We start from the raw sequence: 27,756 nt of genomic DNA on the forward strand, positions 1-27,756 counted from the left end.
TCTAGCGAATCGCGGTTTCCCATAGGAATGCATTGAAATTCAATTAATGCGTTCCTATGGGCAAAAACAAACAAACAAACCCCCCCCAATTCAATTCATTCCTATGGGATTCGCTAGACAAATTTTTCATTATAAGAAAAGATCCGAGGAACGAATTAAATTCGTCTAGCGATGCACCACTGTATTGCTAAAAGAAAACTATATGAAGATGATGTATAGATGGTATATTTCACCGGTTAAATCGGCAAAAATATATAAAAATGAACAGAGGGAGTGTTGGAGGTGCAAAGAGGTTGAAGGAACTTTTTACCATATGTGGTGGGATTGTAAAAGTGTCTAAACATATTGGGAAATGATATACAATGAATTGAAAAAAATGTTTAAAATAACATTTGTTAAGCAGCCCAAAGCCTTCCTGTTGGGCTCTGCCAAAAGAGAAAAGGACGAGAATACTGATAGCACAGAACTGTAGAAATTCCAACAAAAGAGCAATGGCAAGAAAAATGGATGAACTATGCGGAGTTGGCAAAGCTGACGGATAGATTTCGGGAAAAGGACAATAGTGGCTTTGAAAAAAGAGTAGGAACCTTTTATATTATATTTGCAGAAACATAGAAAGAGCATCGACTCAATGGCAGGATTTAAATAAACATTCACAATTTCATGGATAGGGAATAAATAATGTAATACGGGGACGATATGACATATTGTAAAAAACAACAACAAAACAGCAGAATACAATAACAAGGATAATAAACCAGAAATGGAAGCTGATGGAAGTCCAAAGGGAGGGAGGGGGAGAGGTTATGCAAATTGTATATCATGGATATAAGTATATTTGTGATGAGAAAAAGAGAAAAACAATATATATAGATAGATAGATAGATAGATAGATAGATAGATAGATAGATAAGTGCACCGTTCTTGATCAGAAATACGGATTCCAATCTGTTGACATGATATCAACAAAGCCATCCAGATGCACTTCGAAAGCCCTACCTGCAACGCAATAGCCACTCTGATGAGGTCAATAACCACTTCTTCATTGGCTAGTTCAATTGTCATGAGAGCCAGCGTTGTGTAGAGAAGCTCAAAGTTCTTCTGGACATTGTCCTCTTCCTTACATCCTAAGTAGACATGCCTATACAGTTGCTGCCCGTGCTAGAGAGAGCAGAGAGGAGTCTTTTTTATGCCTTGAATTTGTGAGGGAACTGGATTAAGGTTATCGTTGGAAGATTTAGGATAAAAGAAACAACTTCTTCACGCATAGTCAACCTATGGAACTTGCTCCTCCAGGAGGCTGTGATGGCCACCAAGTTGGATGGCTTTGAAAGAGAATTGACTAATTCATGGAGGAGGCGGCTATCAATGGCTGCTAGCCATGATGGCTATGCTCTGCCTTCTAAATACCAGTTGCTGGAAACCATGAGAGGGGAGAGGGCACTTGTGCTCGGGTTCTGCTTGTTGATTTCCCGCAGGCATCTGTCTGGCCCCTGTAAGAACAGCATGCTGGACCAGATGGGCCATTGACCTGACCCAGAAGGCTCTCCTTATGTTCGTATGTTTATGTCAGGTTTTTTGGAGCCACTGAGATAATGCTTGGCGCACATTCACAATACAAGTATTGACTTTTACCAAAGCCAGAGCAACCTCTTCAATCAAGTGGCCCTCCAGATATTTTGGAACGCAACTCCCATCGGACCCAGCCAGCAAAGCCAAATGTCAAGGTTAAATAATAATAATAATAATAATAATAATAATAATAATAATAATAATTTATTATTTATACCCCACCCATCTGGCTGGGTTTCCCCAGCCACTCTGGGCGGCTTCCAACAGAAATATTAGAATACACTAATTTCTTAAAGATTAAAAGCTTCCCTAAAGCTTCAGATGTCCTCTAAAAGTCTGGTACCGGTAGTTATTTTTCTTTTTGACAGGGTGGGTGCCACTACCGAGAAGGCCCTCTGCCTGGTTCCCTGTAACTTGGCTTCTCACAGCAAGGGAACCGCCAGAAGGCCCTCGGTGCTGAATCTCAGTGTCCGGGCAGAGCGATGGAGGTGGGAGTGTAGCGTGGAACCTGGGAACATCAGTTCAGGGGTTTCTCAAGGATCACAGACGCAATCGTGGAGAAATAGAAAGTAAGTTTTATTGCTGACAGCAATAGGCACAGTGGGATAATTCCTCAAAGACTGATCCCAGAGCAACAGTGCCCCTGGGTTTATATACCTTTTCTAGGTAGCATACAGCATTACATATTCATATATTGCAGCAAATTATTAACCAATAAGCGTGATCGCAGCCCTTCCTCTTTCCTTATAAGATTACTTCTCCTCTTTCTTAGCATTTCTAATGCATGCCCATATAAGGCACTTCCTAAGAGCTGTGGTTTGTATTTAATACAAGACAAAAATCCCCTTTCTTATCAGGCATCCTGCCGGCCGTCAAACAGAACATCCTGACCCACTGTTGTATGAACATCTTAACTGGTCTTGTGACCTTGATGCTCAGAACATTCCGTCTAACAGATGGCAAACTGAAAACAGCCAAAATACATTGCAAGCAAAAAGCAAGAGACACAGGAAGCATGATTTTCTATCAAGGCACAATGCTATGAATAAGGCACATTATAAAAAAGGCTAAAAATCCTTTCCCTGGATACGCTTGCCACAGGAGTTGTAAGGTAAAGGGACCCCTAACCATTAGGTCCAGTCGTGACCGACTCTGGGGTTGCGCGCTCATCTCGCATTATTGGCCGAGGGAGCCGGCGTATAGCTTCCAGGTCATGTGGCCAGGATGACAAAGCCGCTTCTGGCTAACCAGGGCAGCGCACGGAAATGCCGTTTCCCTTCCCGCTGTAGCGGTACCTATTTATCTACTTGCACTTTGACGTGCTTTCGAACTGCTAGGTTGGCAGGAGCTGGGACCAAGCAACGGGAGCTCACCCCGCCACAGGGATTCGGACCGCCGACCTTCTGATCAGCAAGCCCTAGGCTCAGTGGTTTAAAAATAATGTTACATTTATTTCTATTCTGCCTTTCCCCCAGACTGGGACTCAAGGCAGCTTCTCATGGTAGACCACCAAGAGAACAGGATGCTAACCAGTTGAGCCTTTGGTCTGACCCAGCAGGGCTCATGTTATCTTCATCTAGCCCATACAGTAATTGTTAACTTTGCCTGGCAGCAGCACAGCTCTGTTACTAGACTTCGCATTTAGAGGAGATGCCAAAAATAAATACTGGGCCCTTCTACATTCAAATCACAGGTTCTACCCACAGAGTCCCTATACCCCTTACCTAACAGTATGCAACATTTCTTTCTTCTAATAATTGGTTTGATCTTTAATGATATTATTACCTTTTTGATGAAATTCGCATCTTGCCTTGAAATTTTGTCCCGTTTTATCTTTAGATCTGAAACATCAGGTATTATTCTGCGCAGAAACAAAACAGTTTGTTACTTTCTCCAAACAGCATTCATAATTATAATTTGCAAGCAAATTACTTCTCAGCGATGGGGACACTCGGCATCATGCTGTGAAAAGTATTTAATTTATCCAGGCATTCTCGAAGTCATCTCTATTTTAATTACACCCACATTTTGCAATGACAATAGATTTCCTATTAAAAAAAGGGGGGGATCATAAGTAATTATGACTGAGTACAGGAATAGTCCATTTTATGTTTTGTATAAAACAAAAAATATAATTACAAGCTTAATTAAACCAGGAGCAATTTGGAAGAGCTACTTAACATTCAGGGCAGGGCACCTAGAAAACAAAATCATCAATTGCTACATCAAAAACATCTAGCTGTTACATTCCTGCACTTTTCCTCTCTCCACTGACAAAATGAAACATGGAAAACAGAAGAAAATGTGTGCAATGAATGGCATCTATTGCACAGTTAGAAAACAATTTGTTACCATAGTTTTCTCTTATCTGCTATATATTTTGAAAACTTGATCACTTACAAAGCTGGACACCTCTTAAGATATTGTGACCAAATTTTGCATGATGGTTCCTGAGATCAAGGAGCAGGTTTTCATCGAAGACAGGATACAACCAGACACCATTTTCAATCAAGATGGCGGACCGAACCCTTCAAAACTGAACTGATTTCCTTGGTTTCTTAAAGTACCCAAACAATTCTAAGTTCAAGGCTGGTAGTGCATTAGTAATTGCCTGCCTTCAGGAGGTTAGATGTGGAAACCAGAGCTCTACTAAATAGCCACATCCATTGCTAGAAGAATGAATCCAAAGAACCATCATGAACAGAAACAAAACTGCAACACGAACTGTAACACGAATTTGCACTAGAATACCTGCAGGGTTCTAGAGCAGTTCTTGGGCTTCTGCTTGCATAAGAGGTGACACAAGTGGGAGAATATCTATGGACTTGGTCTCATTTAATCTGTACAGTCTTTAATGCATGGACAGGCCAAACTGGGGCCCTGGGCTCGATTACATGTGGATGACCACAAGGAAAAAACAAGGGCAAAGGAGAGAGCAGAAAGGGGGCTGGATTCAAATAAGTCATATACAGAGAGGTCCCATCAACATCAATGGGCATGACATATTTATGTCCATTCGTCTGAATGGGTCTGTCTCCAAGGAGAAAGAGAAGAGGGTGAGGGCTGCAATCACTTTTAGCTTTGGCGCTCCACATACGGAAGTGCACCCTTAGATACAGCTGAGCATCTCCCCACGAGATGATGGTGATGATAATAATAATAATAATTTATACCCTGCCCATCTGGCTGGGTTACCCCAGCCACTCTGGGCGGCTCCCAACAGAATAATAATAATAATAATAATAATAATAATAATAATATTGGTAATAATAAAGCAATACAATATCAAACATTAAAAAACTTCCTAAACAGGGCTGCCTTCAGATGTCTTCTAAAAGTCAGAAAGTTGTTTATTTCCTTGACACCTGATGACCTGATGGGAGGGCATTCCACGGGGCGGGTGCCACTACCGAGAAGGCCCTCTGCCTGGTTCCCTCTAACTTGGCTTCTCGCAGTGAAGGAACTGCCAGAAGACCCTCAGAGCTGGACCTCAGTGTCTGGGCTGAATGATGGTGGTGAAGACGCTCCTTCAGGTATACTGGGCCGAAGCCGTTTAGGGCTTCAAAGGTGAGCACCAACACTTCGAATTGTGCTCGGAAAAGTACTGGGAGCCAATGTAGGTCTTTCAGGACAAGGCAAATGGTGGCAAGTGTGATGGGTTGTATTCCTGGGGCTCAGCTAGGTGCAGCTCTGCTGGCATTCCTGGAAATCAGCCACCACTCTCTCAACATACTTTGGAAACAATCCATAGTAATTGTCTTCTGGACACCCAGATAATTAATCTGGACTGGACTGGGTCCCAAGACCACAGAAATGTCATAAATGCCATGCACCAGGCCTAGAGGCCTCCAAGGACCTGATAAACATTAATGTTTATCTGTTTTGGGCCAGACCACCCACCTCACAATCTGACAAGGAAAATGTTTGGTCCCTCTCCAACTTTTACTCCTTTCTTTGGAAGAAGACGACAAGAGGAGCAAAAGTGAGGCAGGATGGGCAGCAGATTTATAGCAGGATGGGTGGACTTTGACCCACAGTACCATGCTCTAAAGCCCTACCTATGTTAGGGTAGGGATGGATGCACCTGCCAATCTCTGTTTCTTATTTTCCCCAATCTTAAGTCACTTTGCCCCATTTCTGCATTCATTTGTGATTCCCCTTCCTTTAAATATCCCACACAAAAATTCAGGTACAGATACCCAGGAATTTTGCCCAAAATAATATAGGAGTTTTGTATGTAATTTACACTAGCGCGTGCACACATCTTGGTTGGAGGAGTTGCACCATAACTGTTTGGAGAAGTGGAAATTTCGAGTGACAGTTGTGTTTTGGTTCACTTCCTGATATGAGAACTGCAAATTAGGTTTGCATCAAAAGGTAGACCAAACAAACGTCTTCCCCACTGCTTTATAAGAGTGGGGCTTTATGTGCACAAACTGCAGAAGGAACATAGTTAATGGGAGTATTGGCAGAGACGGATTAATCCCGTTGTGCATGCCATCAATTTAAGCATCTACATCCGAGATTCCCATGGTACACTGGCATGAGCTTCTGTTGCATAGGGACTCAACTGAGACCCTGTCAGAGCATTAACCTTATCCCTCTGAGCTTCACTCGGTTGTCGTGCCGATCAATAACGTTGTGCAGTATTTCCAGGACCAGCTGTCTGAGTTCAGAGTCATCCATGAGTGAAGGAGAGAGCAAAGGATCCAGAAAGGGAGCAGGCAGGGCAGCAGAAATGGTCTTGGCACTGTATCCTGTTGTGACCTGGTTGGCATCAAAGAGAAGGTAAGCACAAGTCACCAAAGGAATGAGCCAAAAGCTGGGTACAAAAGCTGTGCCCATTTAACTGAACAAACTGTGCAGGAAAGAGCTGTGTTCATTCAGCTGCACAGACTGCACAAGGGAAAGCAGAGCCCATTCAACTGCACAAAAAGAAACCCACCAAAAATCGATGTAGTTCCTTTGTTTTAAGTAGATTTTTTTCATGCTTTTCCTCCAAGGGGCTCAGGGTTGTATACATAGAATCATAGAATCATAGAGTTGGAAGAGACCACAAGGGCCATCCAGTCCAACCCCCTGCCAAGCAGGAAACACCATCAAAGCATTCTTGACATATGCCTGTCAAGCCTCTGCTTAAAGACTTCCAAAGAAGGAGACTCCACCACACTCCTTGGCGGCAAATTCCACTGCTAAACAGCTCTTACTGTCAGGAAGTTCTTCCTAATGTTTAGGTGGAATCTTCTTTCTTGAAGTTTGAATCCATTGCTCCATGTCCGCTTCTCTGGAGCAGCAGCAAACAATCTTTCTCCCTCCTCCATATGACATCCTTTCATATATTTGAACATGGCTATCATATCACCCCTTAACCTTCTCTTCTCCAGGCTAAACATACCCAGCTCCCTAAGTCGTTCCTCATAAGGCATCGTTTCCAGGCCTTTGACCATTTTGGTTGCCCTCTTCTGGACACGTTCAAGCTTGTCAGTATCCTTCTTGAACTGTGGTGCCCAGAACTGGACACAGTACTCCAGGGTACATGGTTCTCTCTCGGTTCATTTTTATTCTCACAGGGTTTTTTTGTGAGGTAGATTAGGCTGAGCGATGGCGACTGACCCAAAGTCACCCAAAGTGAGCTTCCTGTCGAAGCGGCCATTTTGGGTGCCCTTGCAATGACTCCTTGTAAGAGCATAAACCAATGGTTGGCAGAAAGGTTTACAAGGAGTAAACATTGATGTAATCTCTAGTACAGGCATCCCCAAACTTCGGCCCTCCAGATGTTTTGGACTACAATTCCCATCTTCCCCGACCACTGGTCCTGTTAGCTAGGGATCATGGGAGTTATAGGCCAAAACATCTGGAGGGCCGAAGTTTGGGGGTGCCTGCTCTAGTAGAACATCAGTGGAAACGAAAAGAGAAAGAAAGAACCAATTCACAACAACCGCCCTGCCTACTCAACTTTCAGCATTTCTCAGTCTCACAGACAACCAGACAAGTAATTATTTGCAAATATAGACTAGTCCTATGGAAAACACCACTCTCCTTTACTTTTGCTTCGAGTTTAAAGAAGTGGCCATACTGCCTGCTTAGCCACACTGTAAAATGGATCTTTTAAAACAAGGATATAAAAGCCATCATGTCAATTTCCTCCATTACTTACCATCAATAACGATCTCAGCAGCATAATTTGAATTCGCCTGGTTCCCAAATCCCTAAAGGAAATGGAGGGAAAAAACCCAAGTTAATTTGAATCAACACTTCTCTCTCTCTCTCTCTCTCTCTCTCTCTCTCTCTCTCTCTCTCTCTCTCTCTCTCTCTCTCTCTCTCTTAAAAAGATAAACAATAACAACTTCCATAGTTGATGGCGCTGGGATGCAGAAAACGATAAAATGTCAAGATAAAATGGCAAACTGGAATAGTAAGCCTCAGAACAGAAGCAAAAGCTGGAAGGATCCATGTGGCCCAAGCAACAAAATGCTGTAAATTGTTGGATTTTAGTTAAAATCCCCACTAATAATAATATAATAATAATTTATTATTTATACCCCGCCGATCTGGCTGAGTCTCCCCATCCACTCTGGGCAGCTCCCAATCAAATATTAAAACAATACAGCATTAAATATTAAAAGCTTCCCTAAACAGGGCTGCCTTCAGATGTCTTTTAAAATTAGGATAGCTGCTTATTTCCTTGACATCTGATGGGAGGGCATTCCACAGGGCGGGTGCCACTACCAAGAAGGCCCTCTGTCTGGTTCCCTGTAACCTCACTTCTCGCAATGAGGGAATGAGTGTTCAGCCTGGACACTGAGATCCAGCACCGAGGGCCTTCTGGCAGTTCCCTCATTGTGAGAAGTGAGGTTACAGGGAACCAGACAGAGGGCCTTCTTGGTAGTGGCACCCGCCCTGTGGAACGCCTTCCCATCAGATGTCAAGGCAATAAACAACTATTTTATATTTAAAAGACAATTGAAGGTGGCCCTGTTTAGGGAAGTTTTTAATGTTTGATACTCTACTGTTTTTAATATTCAGTTGGAAGCCGCCCAGAGTGTAATACCCCAGATCGGCGGGGTATAAATAATAATGCTCCATTATTATTATTATTATTATTATTATTATTACCACCAGAGGGCCGGGCTGAAAGGTGGGGGGTGGAGATGCTCCTTCAGGTATACAGGACCGAGGCCGTTTAGGGCTTTAAAGGTCAAGACCGACTCTTTGAATTGTGGTCGGAAACGTACTGGGAGCCAGTTGTAGATCTCTCAGGACCAGTGTTATGTGATCTCGCCGGCCGCTCCCAGTCACCAGTCTAGCTGCCGCATTCTGGATTATTTGCAGTTTCCGGGTCACCTTCAAAGGTAGCCCCACGTAGAGTGCATTGCAGTAATCCAAGCGGGAGATAACCAGAGCATGCACCACTCTGGCGAGACAGTCCGCAGGCAGGTAGGGTCTCAGCCTGCGTACCAGATGGAGCTGGTAGACAGCTGCCCTGGATACAGAATTAACCCGCACCTCCATGGACAGTTGTGAGTCCAAAATGACTCCCAGGCTATGCACCTGGTCTTTCAGGGGGACATTTACCCCATTCAGGACCAGGGAGTCCTCCACACCTGCTCGCCTCCTGTCCCCCACAAACAGTACTTCTGTCTTGTCAGGATTCAACCTCCATCCATTAACCGCCATCCATCCTCCAACCGCCTCCAGGCACTCACACAGGACCTTCACCGCCTTCACTGGCTAGCAGAAGTGATACCTAGCTTGTTCATATTCAAACGAGAACTCTGGAGGCCGAAGTGCTGAGCATAACTGCCTTCCAAGCAGTTGACCTGGGTTCGTTTCCCAGCCAACGCACCAACCAGTGGAACAGAGATGGAAAGACAGTGTTCTGTGTTTCCACGTATGCCTCGCCAGAAAGTGGCGGTATGGCAGGGAATCTAGCAATTCTAAAGTAACAGTCTGGAATAGCTGTGGAAATGTTGAGGTGAGAGAAGCAGAGAGTCTTGGACTCTTGCTGGACTCTTAAGCATGCCTCGACCATGGCAGTGGTGAATGTCTGTACCTCTGGTTGCAAACTTAATTCATTCCGGAGGTCTGTTCTTAACCTGAAGCACCGCTTTAGCTAATGGGGCCTCCCACTGCTGCTGCGCCGCTGGCGCGTGATTTCTGTTCTCATCCTGAGGTAAAGTTCTTAAGCCGAGGTACTACTTCCAGGTTAGCAGAGTCTGTAACCCGAGGTGTTTGTAACCCGAGGTGTTTGGAACCCGAGGTACCACTGAATACATTTGCTACCAATATGCTTTCATGCCTGTCAAGTAAACCTCTACACTTGACTGAATCTTTACGGTGTCCATGAGCGTTTATTTCCTACTGTGTGTACCTTCAACAAGATGCTTCCAAGGAAGGAGCTGCGTTGAGGTGTAACTCTGCAGAGTATGGATGCTAACCCAATCCTTCGTAATCATCCATCGGATGTTGATGGATTGATCCAACAATTCATTCATTTGATGTCTTTATATCCCACCTATCTCCCAAGTTGGGATTCATCTTAGATATGCCTCATGTTTCCAAGTGGAAAAAGAGACCAGTGGTGTCAGTATGTTGACAATTAATTTTGGCCACCAGTAAGGAAGAGAAACCCGTCAGACTTTTCTGGCTTTGAAGAGACCTTCTGCTGCTGAGACCTCCTTCCTTAAAAGTTGAAGTAGAAGACAACAGAGGGACTTGGACCCTTTGAATGCTCAAAATACCCACATGTCCTTTGAAATGTTTGATGGTCTATTTAGGGCACATCCAAAAGAACGGTATTATTTTGGGGGGTGGGGGGGGTGGGGGGCATCACGTTAGTTCAAAGTGGGTGACACCCTGAAGCAAAAGGAGAACACTAATGATTCCGATGATGAACTCTCAGACCTGAGATGGATTAGCAAAATTAGAATGGGACTGCAGAATCAGAAGTAGTGGACAGCGGAGCACAATTTGCTTCGGAACACTTAATTGCTTCTCTCTGCAGCATGAAACTATGTGGTAGAGGGTTGGGGAGAGCAACTGCTGTCTGGACAGTCCTCAGTTGCACACTAGTATATTATGCATAAAATATTATGCACACTAGTATATTATGCATAAAATATTATGCATCATTTGCTAGCCTCATTCCAAGAAAAATATTACCAAGAGGGCTGAGAGGTCTGCTCCTTTGTATGCAGCACAGAAAATAACCAGACCGATAAAGAGTTCTAGAGGTTGATATGCCTAATTTAAACTGAAAAATAAAAAGCCATGGGAGTCTTGTGGTTTCCTTAGAAAAGCAATGAATAAAATATAACTATGTATTGATGATTTGAATTTACGGAGGAATAAAATCCCCATCACAACAGGAATCATCCCGAGTGGCTTAAGTTCGCTGCTTCGTGACTCCCCGTCTAAAAATCGATGAGCAGAGAATGAAGTCGAATGATTCTGAATTATTCATTTCCAACAGAAGCCCATTTATCAGCACAATTCTCCTCTGGAAAGCATTTCTCAGAAGCCTAAAGAATCAATCGAGACCAAAATAGGCAGCCTTCTGCCACATTGGTCAGAACTTTTAGCTTTATAGAAAGCCGAAGGTGTTTCCAGTTAACCACATTCTATAAGGCTGGACGGGTCCCTCATGAATTATTGGAGAGGGAAATTAATTTGTTAGGTGATCAGAAGGCTCAATATAGCAACACAGGACTGGAAAGGGCCCAGTGAGCAAATAAATTCAAGTGTAAAACAAGGAAAAAAAATGTCGTCGTCCCCCCAATCATGCTGTAAAACAAAACAAAGTATTATTGTTCAATAATAAAAACATCTCTCAAAATACACTTGCAAACTTATTGTGAGGGACAAGGGATATCGCGAAGTCCCTCCCCTCCTGAGTTCAAGCCCATCCCCGAGCACAGGGGAAAGCAGAGGGAGCTCCGATTCCAGTGGGGAAGCAGGAAGTCGTGTCCGAGGCTCAGGCAAGGTAGCGGAGCCAGGGTCCCAGGTGGGACAGGAAGGGGCGAATAAGGGGGGGAGACCCATCCCCCCAACTCCGGAATTACGCAGAAAGAGGAGGGGAAAGAGGATGGGTCTGCCAAAGCTTTTGTGTTGGAGAAAGACGCGCCAAAAGCCATTCGGAGGTTCTGAAACCGAATGACCACATCGATCCGTGTAAATAGCAATGATTTCAGCACTGTAAATACGCAGCACCAATAAAAGAATAAAATGCAGAGCTGCGTAGCGTCGTTACTCTGAAGTAGCCTGCTCTGGCCACTGTGACAGCAACCTCCGAATCTTTTTTTGGGCTACTTTGGAGTTGCCGGGATGAGTGTGTCAGAGGCGGAGAAATGGCGGCAGATCGCGGAGAAAGCCCAGCAAGACCTGCAGCAGCTGGCGCAGCAGGCGCAGGGGGAATTAAAGGCAGCTAAAGAAGAAACCAAGAAGGTCCAGGACGACCGGCTACAACTTGCGGAACAGGTGAGAGCGCTCCAGGAAAGAGAGCAGCAATTAAGGGCGGTGGCGGTAGACCTCCAAAACAAGCTGGATGCAGAGAAAGACAAGGCGGGAGGGGCACCCCAAGTCCAAGTGCTGCCAGGAAGGAGAGCCGGGACCCTAGTAAGCAAGTTCAATGGAGACCCGAGGGAATATCATGGCTTTGAGACTGAGATTGTGTATGCTCTTGAGCTGCACCATGATGAGTTCCCTGATGATGAGCACAGGGTAGCGTTTATTGTGGAGCACCTTACCGGGGCAGCCAGGGAGTGGCTAAGACCGTTAATCGCAACAAAGAATCCTTGCATGAAGAATGTCAAACTATTTCTAGAAGGTCTGAAAACGATGTATTCGTCCGATAGTCATATGGACCAGACTAAGGAGGAACTTCATAATTTACGCCAAGGAAATATGACAGTTCGCGCATATTGGGCGAAATTCACCATGCTGGTGCACAGACTGGGGTGGGAACTAGAGTCAGCCCCAATGCAAGCGGCGTTCTACTTGGGTTTGCATGAGGAGGTGAAGGATGAGCTCTCGAGAGGTCCAAAGCCCAGTACTATGGATCAGCTGAGCAAAGCGGCTCTGGCGGTGGGGGTGAGACAGGAATCCCGGTGGAGCGACAAGCAAGCAACGCGCGCAAAGCGGGCTTGGTTCCCACGGTCGCAGGAGAAGCCACTCCCCCAACAACCCTTTCAAGCCACGCCTGGGGCCAGCCAGGACCAGGAACCCATGCAAATTGATAGCGCGCGCGCGCGGGCTTTTCAAACCCCAGCGGCGACAAGACGCAGGGAGGGAAGAGGCGGGAATTGCTTTCTCTGCAACTCCCCCCAGCATCTCGTCAGAGACTGCCCACATCGCAGGGAGTGGCAAGGAAAGGCGGGAACGGTTATGCCCTCCCCCACTGATGCAGCACCACAGCAGGGAAACGGGAAAGCCTGGCTGCAGGAGACAAGGGGCAGCAGCCAGGCACAGTCAGCAGACAACAGCCCCAGCCCGCCCACCCGCACAGAGAGGAGCAGAGCCAGCCCACCCCTCCCAGAGCAGGAGTGGTTCTAGAAGTGACGCTAACGCTCCCAAATGGCTATCCCCTGACGGTCCTCGCCCTAATTGACAGTGGGGCGTCAGCGAACTTCTTCTCGAGGAACTTTGCAGAACAGCACCAGATCCAGCTTCTGCAGCTGGATTTTCCTCTGCACGTGGCAACCATTGACGGCAGAGAGTTGCTGGGAGGGGCCATCACTCATCAAACCCCCCCCCCCATGAGAATGACGGTGGGAAGGCACTCAGAGACACTGGCATTCAACGTCACCACCATCTCAGACCCCCCCCCATCGTCTTGGGCATGAGCTGGCTGGCGCGCCACGACCCCTCCATCAGTTGGCACCAGAGATGCATCACGTTTGGGTCGGACTTTTGTCTGGAACATTGCATGCAGCACCAACCAGGGGAGGGGCCTCCAATAGCCACGGTGGCCACCATGCACGTCAAAGGGGGTGAGGCGATACCCAAGCCGTACTGGGACCTGCAGGAGGTCTTCAGCGAAGCGGAGTCCGACCACCTACCCCCACACAGGCCTTTTGACTGCCAGATCAACCTGGTGCCAGGGGCAACTATACCCCCAGCCAAGCTGTACGCCATGTCAGACCAAGAACTGGAGGATCTGCGCGCTTTCATCGACAAGAACCTCAAGCGGGGGTTCATCAGAGAAAGCAAGGCAGCAGGGGGCAGCCCGGTCTTCTGGGTGGACAAGAAAGACACGCAACAGCGCCGTCTTGTGGTGGATTTTAGACGGCTGAATTCTGTGACAGAGCCAGTGGCTTTCCCCATGCCCAGAGTGGATGATCTCCTGACAGCGGCACGCAGGGGCAAGATTTTCACCAAGCTAGACCTGAGGGGGGCGTACAACTTGATCAGGATCCGGGAAGGCGATGAATGGAAAACCACGATGTTCACGCCTCTGGGCTCTTTTGAATATCTGGTGATGCCCTTCGGGTTGCAAGGGGGCTCAGCATGCTTCCAGGCCTTCATGCACCACGTCCTGGGGTCCCTCCTGTTCAAGACCTGCTTGGTCTTCCTAGATGACATCCTTATCTATTCCAATGACCCAGTGCAGCATGTGAATGACGTCAGGGAGGTGTTGCAGCGCCTGAAGGAGAACCACCTGTATGTGAAGCTGGAGAAGTGCAAGTTTCACACCAAAGAGGTGGACTTCCTGGGCTACAAGCTGTCAGACAAGGGGTTAGCGATGGACAAGGACAAGGTGCAGGCCATCCTGGACTGGCACAGCCCCAGGACGCGCAAGGATGCCCAACGACTACTAGGCTTCGCCAACTTCTACAGGAAGTTCATCAAGAACTTTTCTCGCGTTACGGCTCCCATCACTGACTGCCTGAGAGGCAAGCAGAAGTTCAGATGGACACCAGAGGCGCAAGCAGCGTTCGAAAGTCTCAAGAGGGTGTTCGCCTCAGACCAGAACCTGTTCCACGTGGTTCAGGACGCGCCCCTTCGCGTGGAGACCGATGCTTCTGATAGAGCTCTGGGCGCCATTTTGTTGCAACTGGACGCCAACAGAGAGTGGAGACCTTGTGCCTTCTTCTCCAGGAAGCTGACCCAGCCAGAGCGCAACTACACGGTGTTTGATAGGGAACTTCTTGCGATCCACGCTGCGTTCCAGCATTGGAGACACTTCCTGGTGGGCGCCAAGCACCCCATCCAGGTGTGCACAGACCACAAGAACCTGGAGTTCTGGAGAACTGCCAGGGTGCTCAACCAGCGGCAGATACGGTGGGCAGAGTTCTTCTCGAACTTCAACTTCTCCATCCACTACATCCCGGGGGAGCAGAATGTCAGGGCGGATGCCCTCTCCCGCAAACCGGAGTACATGGAGGAGGAGGCGCCACCGGCACCCAGGCACATTTTCCCCCCGTCAGCATGGTCCTGCGGAGCAGCAGTGGTGAGTGAGACAGAACTCACAGCACTGACAGCAGCGGATGAATTTGCCAACCGCATCTTCAGAGAACTGAGAGGGGGGAGGGAGCAGGCGATAGACTTTGCAGAACGCAGTGGGCTGCTTTTCTACAAGGGTGCACTGTACCTGCCCACCACCCAGCTTAGACGTAAGGTCCTCAAGCAGATGCACGACAACCCAATGGCGGGTCATTTTGGAAGGGACAAAACCGCTCACCTGGTCATGAGACACTTCTGGTGGCCAGGGGTGCGGGAAGATGTTCGAGACTATGTACGGGGCTGTGACACCTGCCAGCGGGCAAAGGTGGTCAGAGCACCGCCAGCAGGATTGCTGGAGCCCTTAGCCACACCACACAGGCCGTGGGAAGTGGTGTCCATGGACTTCATCACAGATCTGCCTTCTTCCAGAGGCAAGACAGCAGTGTTGGTGATGGTGGACCTTATGTCCAAGATGTGCCATTTTATACCGTGTGCCAGGGCGGTCTCCGCAGAAGAAACAGCCAAACTGTTTGTTGACCACGTCTTCAGACTGCATGGATTGCCTTTAAGAGTTATTTCGGATCGTGGCCGCCAATTTGTTTCCAGGTTCTGGCGGCGACTCATGAACCTCCTGCAGGTGGAAGTCAGCTTGTCGACGGCTAGACACCTGCAGACTAATGGACAGGCGGAGAGGGTCAACGCCATCCTGCAGCAGTACCTCAGATGCTACGTCAGCCAGAGGCAAACAGACTGGGTGGATCGCCTGCCCCTGGCAGAATTTGCCTACAATAATGCAGTGCACGTCTCCACAGGGGTGTCGCCCTTTAAGGCCAATTATGGGCGCGACCTCAGATCTTTCCCAGAGAGGGAGGGGGAGGAGGAGGAGGAGGGCCCGCAGGCTGAGGATTGGGCAGAGGAACTGGAGACGGTGCACCAGCAGCTCAGAGAACACTTGGAGAGAGCCAAGGAAGCGTACAAGAAGGGGGCAGATCGCCACAGGCGACAAGGGGAGGTCATCAGGGTGGGGGACAAGGTTTGGTTGTCCTCGGAGGGCCTTCCCATCAGAGGGAGGTGCAAAAAGCTGGCGCCCAGAAGGTTGGGCCCCTTCACGGTCACGCAACAGGTCAACCCGGTGGCCTTCAGACTGGCACTGCCAGAGGACATGAGGGTGCACCCAGTGTTTCATAGATCGCTGCTGTCGCCGTACAGGGAAAGCAGCAGGCTCAGAGGCAGCGAACAAACCCCCGAGGGAGGGGGGGAGAGGGAAGGCAGGGAGCAACTCAATGAGGCCACGGCCATCCTGGATTCAAGGAGGGGGGTGGGGGGCCTAGAGTACCTCATGGCATGGGAGGATGCTCCACCGTCCCATAATGAATGGGTCCCAGCCACTCAGATACAGGAGGAATTCTTGGTGGAAGAATTTCACGCCCTCTTTCCCCATAGACCCAAGCCCTGGCACATGGAAAGGGAGGGGGAGGGGGAGGAAGCACGGGAGAGCAGTTCACCATGGCGCTGGGAAGCGGAGTTTGAGGAACCAGAGGACGAGGTATGGGTGTCACCGAGATCCACCCAGTCAGAGGAAGGAGCAGATTGGCAGAACATTTTTACCCCCACCAGCTCTGACGCCACGGACTTTTTGGGATTCCCGTCCTCACAGGCGGAAGGGGGGGCTCGCAGGACTGGGGGGAGGTGTTCACACCAACGGGCTCGGAAAGTACTGAGTTCTTAGGCTTCCAGTCGTCACCGACACCTGGGGGGGACCTGGGGAGGGGTGAAGGAGAGCTTGGGAGGGGGGTGGATGTGAGGGACAAGGGATATCGCGAAGTCCCTCCCCTCCTGAGTTCAAGCCCATCCCCGAGCACAGGGGAAAGCAGAGGGAGCTCCGATTCCAGTGGGGAAGCAGGAAGTCGTGTCCGAGGCTCAGGCAAGGTAGCGGAGCCAGGGTCCCAGGTGGGACAGGAAGGGGCGAATAAGGGGGGGAGACCCATCCCCCCAACTCCGGAATTACGCAGAAAGAGGAGGGGAAAGAGGATGGGTCTGCCAAAGCTTTTGTGTTGGAGAAAGACGCGCCAAAAGCCATTCGGAGGTTCTGAAACCGAATGACCACATCGATCCGTGTAAATAGCAATGATTTCAGCACTGTAAATACGCAGCACCAATAAAAGAATAAAATGCAGAGCTGCGTAGCGTCGTTACTCTGAAGTAGCCTGCTCTGGCCACTGTGACACTTATTTTAAACAGCTGATGGCAAACACCAATGAGACTGGCGAGATGCAAAAGGTGGATGCTGGAAATAATGGTTGTTTTATTAGAATCTTGCAAAGAAATCTACAGACGCTATTAGGTCTTGAATAGTCTTAGAAGCCTGCAAATCCGTATGTACCTATCTATGTCAGCTAGTTGTGGCATAAAAGGGAAAAAAATAAAACAACCAAGAAAGAGATTCTCATCAGCCGTAAGTGACTAGATAAGGTTTACAACCTGTAAGAGCCTGCAAGAGGAGAAACTAGATAGAGAAATGTTTTGTTCCTTCTTTCATTATACCAGAACTCAGAAACATCCAATGAAGTTGAATGTTGGAAGATTCAGGACAGATAAAAGGAAGTACTTCTTTACATGGCACACAGTTGAACTGTGGAATTCACTCTCACAGGAGGTAGTGATGACCACCGACTTGGATGGCTTCAAAAGAGGATTAGACAAATTCTTGGAAGATAAGGCTACACTAACCATGTTGGCTAGGTTCTACCTGTACAGATGGAGGCAGTATGCCTCACAATACCAGTTCCTGGGAACTGCAGGTGGGGAAGGGGCTCTTGCGCTCTGGTTCTGTTTGCGGGCTTCCCACGGGGATCTGGTTGGGCACTGTGAGAACAGGATGCTGGGCTACATGGGCCCTTGTTCTGATTCATAGAATCATAAAGTTGGAAGAGACCACAAGGGCCATCCAGTCCAACCCCCTGCCAAGCAGGAAACACCATCAAAGCATTCTTGACATATGCCTGTCAAGCCTCTGCTTAAAGACCTCCAAAGAAGGAGACTCCACCACAATCCTTGGTAGCAAATTCCACTGCCGAACAGCTCTTACAGTCAGGAAGTTCTTCCTAATGTTTAGGTGGAATCTTCTTTCTTGTAGTTTGAATCCATTGCTCCGTGTACGCTTCTCTGGAGCAGCAGAAAACAACCTTTCTCCCTCCTCTATATGACATCCTTTTATATATTTGAACATGGCTTTTATCCTTAACCTTCTCTTCTCCAGGCTAAACATACCCAGCTCCCTAAGCCGTTCCGCATAAGGCATCGTTTCCAGGCCTTTGGCCATTTTGGTTGCCCTCCTCTGGATATGTTCCAGCTTGTCAGTATCCTTCTCGAACTGTGGTGCCCAGAACTGGACACAGTACTCCAGGTGAGGTCTGACCAGAGCAGAATACAGTGGTACTATTACTTCCCTTGATCTAGATGCTATACTCCTATTGATGCAGCCCAGAATTGCATTGGCTTTTTTAGCTGCTGCATCAATTCAGCAGAGCTTATGTTCTTACATACTTATGCTTTGGTGCAGCATATTCCAGCATATGCAATGCAATTCTATTTCTCTCCAGTTGTTATTCGCTTTACAGACAAAATTGGAAACCGCCTATGGCTACTTTTCTCTACGGAAATTAGATTAAAAAGAATAGGGCAAGTTTAAGAGTTGGGTTGTCCTCACGCAAAGTCCCTCCACACCATTTTGAGTGATTCCTCCTTGACCCATCCCAACCTGGTGTGTGTGTGTGTGTGTGTGTGTGTGTGTGTGTGTGTGTGTTCCTGATTCTCCAGAGAATTTTTTTTGGCAGGGAGAAGCAAGAAGTCGCAAGGAGGAAGGACAAAGAGGAAAAACCCCTTCTCTATATGCTTCCATCTGCACATAGTATTCAGGATCCAAGCCTGTATGCAAAGCCTGTCATCCTTTATTTCTGCCTCTTTTAGGATAAACAAATTTACCACTGGAAGCCCCAAAAATGTAGCAATCTGAACAAACCCAAACTGGCTTGTGTCCAGTGTGTGCGAAGTTGCTCCCAGAACAGGAACTTTTCCCATAATGAACAACATAATCTCAGACCGGTGGTAGTCTGGCAGGTTGCTTCCAAAGAAACCTAGGTGCAAAAAGATTTTTTTAAAAAAAAATCCAGAAAGAAATATTAACAGACAACAATGGATTTTCTTCTGCCCCGAATGAAAACCAGCAATTGGTAATTGTTTTGTCTCCCCATGCTGGATTTTATCATGCATATGATTTTAGTTCTTCTTTTTTTGCTGTTTTCCTTGGTTTACATGTAAAAAATTCCCTCTCCTGTTATGACTTTTTTAGATTTTAAGAAGAAAAAGAAACCCAAAATATTCCAGTTAACATGCATTTGGTGGCCAATGTGGTGCTCTCCAAATGGACTACAATTCCCATCATTCCCAACCATCAGCCTTACTGACTGAGGCTGATGGGAGTTTTAGTCAAACAGCATCCGAAGGGGTTACTGTATGTGGATTACTCCTAAATCAGGACTAGAGACTGTGCAATTTTGAAAAGTCCTTATTTTATTATTTGCCATTGTTATGTCACTGGATGAGCACTTTTGGCGTTTTCTGGTTTTCCTAGTTTTTAGTACGTTGTCTTTCAGCTTAAGTTGCTTTGAGACCTTTTATTTTTTGCATAAAGTTGCTAGCAAATGCAATAAATAAAAACATCCAGCTAAGTTTTTCTCAGGAGTAGACTCATATAAATTAATGGACCTAAGTTAGCCAAATGTGTCTCCCAGTAGGACTAGCATTGGAGACAACAAAATAATGGTAAAACTACTACTAATAATAATATTACATGCTCTTCACTCCCATGTCCTACCTTAATAATGATGATGATATTTTTTTATCATTATCACAGCTCCTTTTATTTATTTTACAGCTGTATACCGCCCTGTACCCGCAGATCTCAGGGTGGTTCGGAGGACTGCTTTTGTCTCCACCCCACGGGTAAAACCTTAAAACTATTTAAAATTACTCACCAATTGTTTGAATGATAGCATTCTGGACAATTCTCTCGTCATTTTCCTTGGCACTTGCATTGAAGCTGGCACTGCTCACTGAGCTACGCCTGTCACTTAATTCGAAATCGACGCTGAAACGCAGATGCTTCAGTAAGGTGTTAAACACTTCTAAGACAGTTGGGCCTGTGGAGAGACGAAAACCAACGGCTTCAACCTTTGGGAAGGAAAGGGTGGATCACTGGGACCCAAATTTTGGAGAAGTATGTCTTTGAATACCAGTGGCTTTGAATCACCGGCAGCGAGTGTGATGTTGCACTCAGGTGCTACATGGGGGCTCCCCTTGGGCATCTGGTTGGCCACTGTGAGCAACAGATGCTAGACGAGGTGGGCCTTTGGCTCTTCTCATGTTGGATTCTCTATTTCAAGTGGACAGTGTCAAGAATGGAATGGAAGCATCTTACTCAGGCGCGGTGCTAGGGCTTTTTGCGCCCTAAGCAAAACAGCTTCTGGCGCCCCCCGGGTGCATGCGTCATGACGCACGCACGCACGCCACTGATGCCCCTGCATCCCCTCCATTGGCGCCCTCCTGCCTGTGGAGGGGACGCTTTGAGCTCTTCAGCGGCGGCGGCTGCAGCGTGCGAGCGGCAGCAGCAGCGCCCATTGCTGAAAGCCACTACCGCCGCCGCTGGGGAGCTCTCGGCGTCCCCTCCATAGGCGGAAGGAGCGCGAGTGTGCGCCTTGGGAGGGCGGCGGTGGCGCGGGGTTTTTGCGGGGCAGGCTCGGCAGCGCCCCCTCCATTTTCGCGCCCTAGGCAATGGACTAGGCCTAAATGGATGCACCGGGCCTGATCTTACTTCAGCTTTCTTAAACACAAAAAAGTGAAAAAATTCTCCACAGGTGTAGTCTTCAGCTAAATGTGCTGAGAGTCATGGACCATTAATGGAGAACCCATTCTCCACTTTTTATTTGCTTTCTACCTCCAAAGGTATAACTGGGGAATTAGCTCATTGGCTGTGACCTTTGAAGGTCCTAAAATTGCTACCCAGAGGACCACTAGAACTGTCCCTCCCCAAACCCCACAGTCTACAGCAACTGGGGAGTCAAAGGGCTCAGAAGCAAGTGACCCCTTAGCCTGAATCCACCAAGCACACTGGGACCAGGCTGAGCTATGGGCATCTATTGCTGCCTCAAGAGGGGGTCCCAATAAAGTCCCAGGACAGGCAGAAGGCCTTGTTGTTATTGTGACTCTGTGTGTGGATCTGTATTGCCTGGACAAAGGGCATGGGGGTCTGCAACAATGGCTAAAGTCTCAACAAAGCCAAAGTTACCATCTTCTTGTTGATCATGGTGGTAACTGGGGCTCAGGTTTGGGCCCATTCCCTATGGGGCATCTGCAACTTGGAGTTGGCTCAGAGTCCTGGAGTCTCCTTGCTTGTTCTGCCAGCAGCAAGTCGCTCAGTGCAGACCCAGAACATCAAGTCCAAGCTGTCATGCCCACTGCGATGAAAGACCCTTGTTGCCACCTTATTTATTCTACCTCTCACTTATTAAAAGAACTAACAGGGATGGTCTGGGGTAAATCGAGCCTCCCCCCCCCATTGCTCCCCTTAGCCTTTCTGTATTCCCTCATGCACTCGAGGGTTTTATTCTATTTCCTCTTCTTTTATACAAAAGAGAGTCCTCTTCCAGCACAACCGTGGCCAGGTACCTATTAAAGTTCAGGGCTGTATCTGAGACTATCCCTTGTGTCCACAGTATAGGGAGTTCTGCCTCTAAGAATCCCTTTCTGTAAAAGCTTGCCCCTTCCCTGAGGTCACTTTATGACACCCTGGGTCTGTCTGCCTGGCTCGCCCTCTTGGTGCACCCCCAAAGATACAAACTAACAGTTCCACTCTTGAAGGAAATGTTGTCCTTTTAATGGGTGTCCTCATGAATGAGTTTCATGTACCTTGGCTGGGAAATAACACAGACGATTTTCTGATTGGCACTTTAACACTGGAAATTTTATTTCTCAAGAACGTAATGGTTGCTTTAAGATATTCCTGTTGTACAAGCTTAGTTTTAATGGTAATATCCTTGTTACTCATGTACTAGATAACCTAACAACTACCTAACCTAAACCTACTCTCCTAGATCTTCTTTACAGTGGTTTACGAACACCTCGGTTTACGAATTTTCGGTTTACAAACACTCCTAACCCGGAAGTTCGTAAACCAAGGTGCCCGAGGCCTACTGAGCGTCCGATGCCTTTGGGGAGGCCGGGCCTTCGCTCTGATGGCTCCTGGAGGCCCGGAGCGAAGGCCCGGCCTCCCCGAAGACATTGGAGCGAAGGCCAAACCTCCCTGAAGACACCGGAGCGTCCGATACCTTCGGGGAGGCTGGGCCTTCGTTCCGATGCCTCCCAGAGGCTGGCGAGCGCTTCCGTGACTGGGCTGCAGCCACGGAAGCGCTCCGTTAAATTGCTGCTTTAGGGTTTTTTTTCATCCTCTAGAACAGATTAATCCACTTTCCATTACTTTCAATGGGAAAGTTTGCTTCGGTTTATGAACGCTTCGGTTTATGAACAGACTTCCAGAACCAATTGTGTTCATAAACCGAGGTACCACTGTACAACCACCCTCACACTCCCGCTCCCCCAGCACCCTCTCAACTGACCAAATGGCTGTTCCTTCTCTTTCAACATTCAACCATTCCCCTCCCCTCATGGAATGTCCAGTCAGTCGACACGGAGTCTGAGTTAACCCTTGGTGGGGAAAGGCCAGCTGGACCCGCCCTCTGGAAACATAGCCCCTTCAAACTCATAGACTCTTATATCCACCCCGAGTGACAACTCCCATAGCTTTGTAAAGCATTTTTAGTTTTAATAGCTGGCATATGACCGTAATAAAGCTTTGATTTTGATTTGAACCCTTGATGGGTCAGGTTGATAAAGCTATAACAAACAGCGTAAAACCGTCACTCACACACACACACACACACACACACACACACACAATATGAAGCAGCATTGGCTATAGCAGCAGAGGCCCAAAGGGAAGCAGCTGAATAAACCCAAGGACATTGAGATGGTTGCATTTTTTTGTAATTGACGGTTCACAGGTTTAACTTAATAACTTATAAGTTTAAAAATAGCTCTGTTATAGGTATGTCTATCAGAACAGGGTCCTCCTGTGATGGAGAAAATGACAATTTCATAAAACTGTATCATTTTGATGATTCCGTTTTCTTTTGAGCCTATGGCCTAGCTAAACTGAAGAGGGTTGTGCGTGCCTTTTACAGTACAGAACTAGCTGCTTTTAGGTTGTGTGTGTAGTAAATCCCCCATTCCAGAACACTGGAAAGAATAACCTGATAGAATCTTTGGTGGCCATTGTATGCATGAACAGAGAATCAGCTAGGCATGGCAATTGTGATTAATCTTGAATTGTTTTGTAGACAGATGAAAGAGGATATTGGGAGACATTTAATGAATAGGAAAATTAGTCTTAATAAAGAAAGACATTGAAAAATGATTATATGTAATCACAGGATATTATGATCAGGGCTGATTTGAAGAGCCAAATGGTTTCGATTGGTTCAGGCTGATGGCATTGGGCTGCAATTGTTAAGACTGCTGTGACCCTTTGATTAGAGAACTGAAATCACGTGTGCAGTCTGGAAGTGTTTCAGAAACATTGTTTTGGATGTGGTTCTTTGCAGCCTCCTCCTTACTTTTTAAAAATATATTTTTATTTGAAATGTATTAGTTTATAAAAATACATGCATTGTCTCTTTTTTCAGGTTGCGTTTTCTACAGATCAGTTTCATTTGTTGTGAGACATTAGTGCTACATACAGTGTTAAGTTAGGAAGAAAATAGGGGCAGGGGGGGGAATGGCGAGTGGGGTGGGGTGGGGTGGCAATGCTTCTATTCTTCTACTTAGTGTATGTGTGGGGTTTTGTGCCAGTGTCACTTGTGTGGGTTCTCTTACTATTTGCTTGTTGTATTTCCTTGGTGGTGCGAGAGGATGGGGTGGCCTAAGGCGTGGTTGGTTGCCCTTGATTGGCAGGGCCGGCTCTAAGGGAAGGCTGGGTGGTGCAGGGCACCAGGGCGCAGGGGTGCCAGGGGGGCGCCGCGCCGCGCCCACCCACCAGACATGGCGAGAAACGGGGCGGGGGGCGCCAGAGTGATCTCCGCACCACGGCGGTAGGGCGCCCAACATGCTTAAGAGGGCCCTGTTGGGTGGCTGTAGTGATACTTGTTTTTGTGTGTGAGTGGGGTATGTGTGTGTGCCTCCTCCTTACTTTTGACACTGTCCCTGTGTGCATTTGTGTTTCAATAAAGGCCCAACTTTTCATTTGGAGCCTGCATCCTCTCCTTTTGGGTTTCTGGAAGGGAGAGCTCCATTCTAGGAACCCCTTTTAAATTTCTCCAACACCTGCATAATTGGGTGTGTGTGTGTGTGTGTGTGTGTGTGTGTGTGTGTGTATTTTAATGAATTGAACAGACTGCAGGATTCTGAGTCATTGGTGAGGGGAAAGTGTGTGTGTGCGAACAGCGTTTAGCTTATTTTTTAATTGCTATTTTGTTAATCTTGCTTTATAGATTATTCATGCCTTATTGAGAACATAAGACGAAGCTGCTGGATCATGACAATGGCCCATCTAGTCCAGCATCCTGGTCTCACAGTGGCCAGGAAGATGCCTATGGGAAAGCAGCAAGCAGGATTCCAGCACAACAGCCCCCTCCTTATCTGTTGTTTCCAGCAACTGGTATTTGGAACAGCATTGCTGCCTCCAACTGTGGGGGTGGAAGGTAGCCATCATGGCTAGTGGCTGTCGATAGCCCTCCCCTCCAAGAATTTGCCTAATCCTCTTCTAATCCTACCATATAATATGACTTATGCTGCAGTTGTGACGCTTATTTGTTAGTTACCGGTTTGTCAATGGCGTTTTATAGATTGCAATTGTTTTTACTGGCGATCTGTTAATTATATTACATGATTTATGCTGTACTTGTGGTGCTCAATAATGTTACTGTTATTTACTGTTTGTAAAACACTTTGGGATTTGTTTAAATGGAAAGATGCATTGAAATACAATAAATCAAATTAAGTCCGAAACCAAAGTTCAGTGTGCCACTCCCACCCCAAGGATTGGCTTTTCACTGCCAACTCTCTCCTGGCTTTATAACCAGACACATTTATCACCCGCCCCTCCCACTGCCACCTCCAGAATTCCTGGAGTTAAACCAAATCAGTCTTAAGCGCTCTGGAAATGTTGCCCAAATCATCATTCTGCTGCAACTTTAAATTAGGGGGTGTTCCCCTAATTTACATACTCCTCCCCTCCAGCCGCGGCTATTTACGCCTTTCTGAAAGCTGCCAACACGCGCTCACCATCATTTTTGGGATTTGCAATTTATACTATTGTTTGCTGTTCCCCAAAGTGCTGATGAGCTAGTACACACACATTGTGCCAGACTACTGTTCATTGTTAGCCGGTCAGGGCTTCCAACTGGGAGCAATTTGTGCATGTTCCCAAATGAAAATACACAGATGAGGCAATTGGCTCGATTGCACCATAATTAGTGTGACTTTGAAATGAGTCACTGGTTCAGTCTTTTATTTTTTTTCCCCTTCCACACATCTGACAATGCTTCCACAACCTGTTGTTTGATCTGCAACAGCAAATATAAAAATGTTTTCTTTGGGACTAAAAAAAAAGATGGCATCCTTTTAAATATTAAAAAATAATAAAACAAACACTTCATAACGTAAATCAAGAATTTAAGGGGATTTTGTCATTAGTGCACAGGCAGAGAAAAAATATGAATAGTATCAAAACAATTATAATAAAATAAAGTAATTCAAGTCTAGACTAAAAGTCATGGGACTGTTTTTACTTATTAGATTATTAAATCATTTGCAACCATTTGCATCTGTTTCAAGGAGCCCTGGACTTCTTTGGGAGCAAAGCCAGGACAGAAATCTAACAAACATATAAAACCAGACATTTCAGTGAGGAAGGAAGACAATATTTCTTTCCTGATCCGGCTCATGACATGGCAGGGAAGAAATATGTAATTGCTCTTTTCATTAGTGTCAGGGTTGTTGCGACTACTCTTGAGTAACGACCCTCCTCATGCTTGTCTTTCAGAAGTTTTTATTAGTGCACATTATTTACAGTGAAGTGAGCTGCTGGTTGCATGTCTTGTCAGAATCCGGCACTGCCCCCTTCCGTGATTTGGACCAACATAAGAGCCTCGGGACAGTGAATCTCCTCCCCTTTCTCCTCCTTCTCAATTCTGGTGTCAGGGGGAAGGGTCTGCGTTCTGCCTGTGTCCTCTCCTCTCTTTCCCTCTCCCTCTCTTCCTGCCTGTGGAGCAGGGGCTCCTGGATGTTGCCAGAGGTCTGGCACTCCCTTTCCGTCTCCTGACTTTCCTCATCCGCCCCTTCGCTTTCATGACTGCTTAGAGATGGGCTGCTTCTGATGGGGGGGGCTGTTCTCTATAAGCCCTCCCCCTTACAATTAGCCTGGTATCCTAACCCACCTCCAATGTCCTTACATGTCCATTTGGCGAAGGAACGTACAAGTAAAACCTACGTACATAAAAGTCAGTAGACACAGACCAAAATCGGGTAGCTGATTTCTCCAGTGTAGGGGAGAGAATCTCTACTTCACCACAATCACAGCACACATCATATTTCCACATGGATAGGAGAGGTGCCATTGAGCAGGTGCAGACTTGCCCCTCTCAACATGATGGAGAATTAGTGTCCAATCCCGGCCAGATATGCTTATAGCATGGCACTTACCTATGGAACCTTTTGCAGCAATGGCCACAGCTTGCAAAAGGGCCTGGATGATACCCGCTCGGACTCGGGGGAAATCTCTCCTGCGAGAATCCAGGTGTGCCAGAATTTCTTGTATCACGTGATGAGAGTACTGCGCCTAGAAATAATAATAAAAAAATACTTGTCGGTTTCAATTGCAAATTAAAAGCTGCTTCCTGCGATCTTTAATTCCAATTGCTCTTTCTCATGCAAACTGCCTGAGGAAACACTAAACTGGTGTTGACAACGTTTTTACCTGCTGTGCACAAAGATCTCTACTCCCTTGCCCCACTCCCAAAATTTCTTTTTTTTAAAAAAAATGCTCTCGTTAGGGCTTATGTAGCATTCTCTAAGATGAGTATCATTCCCCCCCCTATTAATTAAATATAAAGGGTGCAGCAAGCAGATGAAAATGTGCAACCAGTGCCAGATTTAGGATGGTGCAGGCTGTTCCCCCACAAAAGGCATGGATCTCCAGAGGTGCAAAATTCAGAAGATCCATAATTGAGGAGAGCCACTTGAGAGCGCCAAATTTTATCCTCACACAAGGAACCATATTACCCGGATCACCGAAGTCAGTCATTTGTGCAACATAATTATATGATGGGCTTCAGCAAAACTGGGTTGAAGAGGAGTTGATACCAGAGCAAGATCTTGGGGGAGGACCATAGCTCAGCGGTGGAGCATCTGCTTTGCATGCAGAAGGTCCCAGGTTCAATTCTTAGCATCTCCAGGTAGGGCTGAGGAAAAACCCTGCAGAGCCAGTGTAGACAATATTGAGCTAATGGTCCAGTGGTCTCACTCTGTAAAAGGCAGTCCCTGATATTCCTCAAAATGTGATGTTAACCCACCAAAGGGGATGGGATCATGTGGAAAGATGCAGCCAATAAAGAATTATGGACTCTGGTCTAA

At 46.9% G+C, this 27,756-nt stretch overlaps 1 protein-coding gene across 3 annotated transcripts in view; it reads right to left on the reverse strand.

The window, feature by feature from the left end:
• EFR3A (EFR3 homolog A) overlaps positions 1-27,756 on the reverse strand; it is an 88,058-nt gene that overhangs the window by 18,143 nt on the left and 42,159 nt on the right. For all 3 annotated transcript variants that reach the window (XM_060277608.1, XM_060277610.1, XM_060277609.1), the window contains exons 10-16: positions 26,827-26,962; positions 20,049-20,213; positions 19,034-19,148; positions 7,730-7,781; positions 6,167-6,339; positions 3,358-3,433; positions 1,000-1,161 (exon numbers count right to left, since the gene is read on the reverse strand). In XM_060277608.1, the coding sequence (XP_060133591.1) occupies positions 1,000-1,161; positions 3,358-3,433; positions 6,167-6,339; positions 7,730-7,781; positions 19,034-19,148; positions 20,049-20,213; positions 26,827-26,962 (879 nt within the window). The remainder of the gene's footprint in view (positions 1-999; positions 1,162-3,357; positions 3,434-6,166; positions 6,340-7,729; positions 7,782-19,033; positions 19,149-20,048; positions 20,214-26,826; positions 26,963-27,756) is intronic.

The sequence above is a fragment of the Zootoca vivipara genome, chromosome 8, assembly GCF_963506605.1.
Source record: "Zootoca vivipara chromosome 8, rZooViv1.1, whole genome shotgun sequence".
In the NCBI taxonomy this organism is placed as follows: Eukaryota; Metazoa; Chordata; class Lepidosauria; order Squamata; family Lacertidae; genus Zootoca; species Zootoca vivipara.